General features: G+C 39.7%; 1 protein-coding gene across 1 annotated transcript in view; it reads right to left on the minus strand.

The window, feature by feature from the left end:
* CD109 (CD109 molecule) overlaps positions 1–5645 on the minus strand; it is a gene marked incomplete at its 5' end in the record, with an annotated part of 76713 nt that overhangs the window by 42257 nt on the left and 28811 nt on the right. Inside the window, 4 exons of the mRNA XM_010138796.1 lie at positions 851–1090; positions 2789–2898; positions 3667–3802; positions 4868–4964. Of these exons, the coding sequence (XP_010137098.1) occupies positions 851–1090; positions 2789–2898; positions 3667–3802; positions 4868–4964 (583 nt within the window). The remainder of the gene's footprint in view (positions 1–850; positions 1091–2788; positions 2899–3666; positions 3803–4867; positions 4965–5645) is intronic.

The raw sequence follows: 5645 nt of genomic DNA on the forward strand, positions 1-5645 counted from the left end.
TGGTGAGGCCTCACCTCAAATAGTGCATCCAGCTTTGGGCCCCTCACTACAAGGACACTGAGGTGCTGTAGCGCATCCAGAGAAAGGCAACAGAACTGCTGAGGAGTCTAGAGAACAAGCCCTGTGAGGAGCAGCTGAGGGAACTGTGGTTCTTTAGCCTGGAGAAAAAGATTGCTCTCTACAAGTATCTGAAAGGAGGTTGTAGTGAGGTGGGGGTTGGTCTGCTTTCCCAAGTAACAAGTGAAAGGACAAAAGGAAGTGGCCTCAAGTTGCACCAGGGGAGGTTTAGGTTGGATATTTAGAAAAATTTCTTTACTTGTGAAGCATTGGAACAGGCTGGCCAGGGCGGGGGGGGGGGAAAGGACAAAAGGAAGTGGCCTCAAGTTGCACCAGGGGAGGTTTAGGTTGGATATTTAGAAAAATTTCTTTACTTGTGAAGCATTGGAACAGGCTGCCCAGGGCAGTGGTGGAGTCACCATCCCTGGAGGTACTTAAAAGACATGTAGATGTGGTGCTCAGGGACATGGTTTAGCAGTGAACTGGCAGTGCTGGGTTAAGGATTGATGATCTTAAAAGTCTCTTCTAACCAAAATGGTTCTGTGATTCTTTAATGGCAATATAGGACCACTTTCCTGCTCACTTTTGCTATCTGGGTTTTTTTGCCCCTTTCTGTCTTGGTACAATTATTAGATCACATTTAGATAGGATCTGTCAGTTTTTTTCTAGCTCTAACCTGAATGTGAGGTAAGGAAAATAACAATAAGTGACATATCAGCTGTTGCAGACAGCAGGAACAGCCCACTCAGTTTGGTGTGTCACTGCTCCAAAGCAACGCAGTACAAAGCAATACCTGAACTCTCAGAACTTTTGTATCAAACAGGATTGGAATCTCAACATCAATTATTCCATTTTCTGGGACTGTGTAATTCAGGACATGGACTGTCATATTTCTCTCCTCTGTTGCCTCATTCTCAAGGTGTGAAAGTGAAGAGTGGTGAAAAAGCAGGTGTGTCTGTTGTGCAGTGACTGTGACAAGATTTTGCCTCTCTTCAGTTGTCAGCTGGTTGCTATCAGAACGTGTCACCTTTAGCTAAAAAAAAAGAAAAAGAAAACACTCATCAAACAGGGTAAAGCTATAATACACAAGACATAACATATAACATTATATTTGCACTAACATTGTATCAAAAAAAAAGGTATCCTCAGATTTCTTACATTAGTAACTTTATTTTTAATCCCTTCTGAGCACTGGAGGTAGCAAGTCAGTCAAGAACAAAATTATTCATAACTTCAGGAAGTGAAAGAAAGAGCAATAGCAAAGCAGATGGAACTGAAAGGTGACCTGCCTTTCAGCTCTCCCAATTAGTCTTCTGGTTGAAAATGCTTGTCTTTCGGGTCAATTCTATATATCCTACCTACAGCCTGAATATTTAATTTTATCACTTGTATCTCACCACCACAACAAAGGACAACCTAAGATTACGTCATTTGCAGGAAAATGAGTCATATGAGCAAAGATGATGTCGAGTCAGATGCCTTAGTGAATTCATCAAATGAGCTGAAGAGAAGACTTAAAACAGGCCCCAAACTGACAGTCTGCAACTTCTTCGCTTCAGCATCTGTCAATCAGCACTACATCAACCCTAATATCCATATTCAATCAGGTTCTGATCCATAGTAAAACCATTCTCCTTCAGCATTACACATTCCAAAAACTCAATTTCTACATTTAAAAGCACTGAACTAATGCTTCCCTTTTCTTTTTCAATCCAGAGGTCTGTCACTCCATTACCTCTCCTCCGCTGCCATTATTTTCCTATCCTCTCTCTACACAGCATAAACAGAACTCCAATTACTAGTAATAGCAGCAGTTATTCCTTCACACTCCTCTGGGAGCATAAGTGATACCTTCTTTGTCAGCTGCAAGCATTGCATGCCTCAGCTGCCTCTCACTCCACTCATCTTCAGAAGAGGAAGAAGAAGGTCAGAGCTGGAGACAAACTGGGATGTTGGCAAGCGAAAGCTCAACAACCAAAGACCCAAATGATCAGGCTAGCTATGGCTTGCACCAACCTAGTCTGAAAGTGTATATTCAGCCTATTTCATTGGCATTTGTGTCTGATTTCTATACAGTAAAAGCTCGAGAACTGTAAAGCAGATTCTCTTTTTCATGCAAAAAACATTGAAGCAATATGCAACCTCTGCTGAATGTAGAAATACTCTACACAGACTGTGGACAGCATGAAGAACATCAAATACTTCTATGAAAGGACTGCAGCTGGTATGAGAAAGACAGGACAGAAAGCAGAAAAGACATTTTTCACTTGAGAGCAATGCGGTTTGATGCGTTCTACTCAATTTTGTAACAGCTGCCTTATCCGATGTATATGCATTATATAAAGTATATATTGGTGTGTGTGTAACACACTTCCATATACAAATATATTATTAAGGGAGTTGGGATTCAATAACTAGTTGATTGTTTTAAAGCACAGTCATCTAATGGAAAGCAACCGGCTAGAAAATGAAAAGATTTCTCTTCCATAAGAACACTGACAAACTATACTCAAATATATCCTGCCAACACTACAGCATTCCCTGTCACTTTATCTTTTCCAGAGCAAACTCCTCTAAGTTTAGTATTTGCCCATATGTATCTGAAAAAGAAGTAATATGACAACAAATCTGTAAATTATACTTAAAAATCTGAGGCAAACTTTGGCATCTAAGAAAAATACAGAAGTCACATTTGTTTATGCACAGATCATAATAAAACAAAAGAACTTACAGTAGCTATGAAGTTCAGAGAAGGTTTTATAACTCTAGAGTAGTCCATAAATTCAATAAAATAGTCACTTTGCTTTGGAAATATGATGGTACTTGAATTTTGGGAGATTCCTGTTGAATAATTGTATGTGTTTAAACAACATGCTTCTAACATACATATTCCTTTAGTAGCAATAATATTTACTGTCTTTTTTTTTGTTTGTGAAAAGAATATTAATCTAATACACCTTTCACCATTCCACTCCTATCACTCTTCATCCTTCCAGCTAAGGATCAGGTCAAAGGTGGTATAGGTACTGGTACTGTCTTCCATAAAGCTACATAAGCCATAACACCTAGTGCTCTTCTCCACACAGACTATGTCAGAGTGACACAAGGAAGAAATTTATGAATCTCAAATCAGCCAACTTCACCTTGCTGGTATTTCTACAGAAAGTCTGTTATGAAACCTAATTTCTGGGGCAGGACAACATAGGGCCAGAGAGCTCTTTCTACTGATGTGGTTTACAAACAAATAAGGTAAGTTTATGATTAAACTTAAGTTTGTAAGATTCAGACTAATGCTAGCAATTCTTTCTGCCTGCTCTTATCAAAAGTGATCAGCCATTCACTCTAAGACTCCATTTTAACATATTTCTTGCTTATTTAATAAATAGTTTAGCATAGACCTGTATTCAACTGGTTAAACTCTTAAATATCTAGGCAAGCAACAGTTCAGGTAATATACTTTTTCAGATAATGCATTTGCATGTAGACATGTCATTCTGCATCAGCACATGATGCTTTTCTAGCACTCCAAGCCCTTCCACATAGCCATAAGGTCTTCCAGCATATCCTAATCTCTGGATTTCTCTCAGAAGACATCACACAGCCACGTACCAGTGAGGGACTCGGTGACCACTGCGATAATTTCTATTGGCTCTGTGTAATCACTGCCACCTTGGTGCCATGACTGATCAGAGTTCAAGTTTTGCAGCATAAGCTTGTTACAAGTTACATTCACAGATCCATTTATCTGCAAAGTAGAAAAAAATATTGTTGAGCCAGCAAAGTCAAGGACACTTTTCCATCTACAACAGTTTATTTCCCCGTATACAAATTCTGGAGCGTCAACATCAGGAAATTATGAATCCTGAACTTTATTTTTTGCTTTCAGTAACCATCTTTATTAAAACCAGTAGAAGTTCATTACTTTTTGGAGTTAACAATGCTTCATGAAGGAAGTTTTGGGTTTTTTCCTAATATCTAGAATTATACACTTCTATAAGGCCAGAGATTGCTGACTATGCTTTACATAAAAATACAATGAAGGTCCCTGTCTGAGGAGAGGGGTATACCCTATGCAATATTCCCGAGCTCAGTTTCTGTAGGCTGAGCACTGCTGAAGGCACCGAAGGCAGCCAACGGAAAATGACAGGCATACCATTTAGCAGAAATTGAACCTGTTTTAAACACAGTCAACAGCTCTAAAGTAAAATGCCTGATTTTGGAAAACGATGTCATGACTCCATCAACACTTTTAAGTCTTCAGATCAAAACTGCATGCCTTTTCACGTTTCATGCTCCAGGTTCCGTGACTGGCATACCTCGGCCAACCAGTGACATACAGTAACTCCAGTGTAATTACTAGTCAATTAGTAGGCAAAATGCTTTCATCTCTACCACGTTACAGCTCCACCTAGACAACTGCAGTGGTCTCCTCTGGACTTGTAACACAGTGCTGAGTGTGCAGGAGCACACACAGAGCCAGGGAGCATTCCTGGACGTGGGCCCTCCAAGACCTACACTGCTATAGCAGCTCGTGGAAAGTTTTGTTCCTGGGCCAACTAGCACTCTCCAAAATAACTTCCGAGCACAGTTCAAAGGACCACAGCAGCCGAGTATCATACCAAATAAGCAGTCTGAACATAAACACTTTATTCTGGAAATTATAGAAAGTTTAACACTATCTATGCAAGTTACTCCATAGAACATGCCAGCTGAACTCAGCACTTGAGAATGGTCCCAAGCATATTTAACTGACAGAAGGAGAAACAAGCTTAAAGTCTAAAATGCTACAAACTGCTAACAGAAGACTCACCTCCATTGTTGTTGTCATATTTCTCTTATTTGTCCAGTAAGAGACAGAAAGGCAAGTGACCGTTACGGTTCCCTTCACTGGCTTTCCATAGGTGTACCTGAAATACAAGCCAAAGATAAACAATGCACCACTTCCAGAGCTTGGGCTGCTGAAGAGCTCTCAAGGCAACAGATTCTACCAAAATATTTTCCCCTGATATCAAACATCCGTACTTTGAAACATGAAGTTTTCCACACTGAGACTAGTTTTTTCAACGTTGAAGTCAGAAGCCCAAAACCTGGAGAAGATTCACAGTGCTGCTCTTTCCTCCATGCAAGCTCTATAAACCTATTGCTATTATTAAGGGCTGTACAATGTAGGAAAATTAGCTATATCAAGCTGGAAGCAAGTTATTGAATAGAACACTAGTGTAGCATTATAACTACTGTGCGGTAGAGTTGAAATGGGACATAGGAAGTGCAAGTATTTTGCTTCCCAAATGCTGCTAACACAAAATGAGAGATCTGAAGATATTCGTAGTCCAATTATTTATTTAGTAAGCACAGTCCAAAGAAATCATGGCAAACATAATTTGCAGATGGGACAAATCTGAAAACTCTAACATTCACTTCTTCATATGCTGCAAGCAATCTGCAGTCAAATGAGGAGGAATAAAATAAAGATTTTGTATAAATGTTTCCAAGCTATACATAAGAGAAACCATGACATTATCAGATTCAGACAGAGAAAGGGGAAAACAGACAAGGGGGGGTCAACCCATTCTAGTCCATCAGCAGGA

This window comes from Buceros rhinoceros, unplaced genomic scaffold, assembly GCF_000710305.1.
Source record: "Buceros rhinoceros silvestris isolate BGI_N320 unplaced genomic scaffold, ASM71030v1 scaffold3966, whole genome shotgun sequence".
Lineage (NCBI taxonomy): Eukaryota > Metazoa > Chordata > Aves > Bucerotiformes > Bucerotidae > Buceros > Buceros rhinoceros.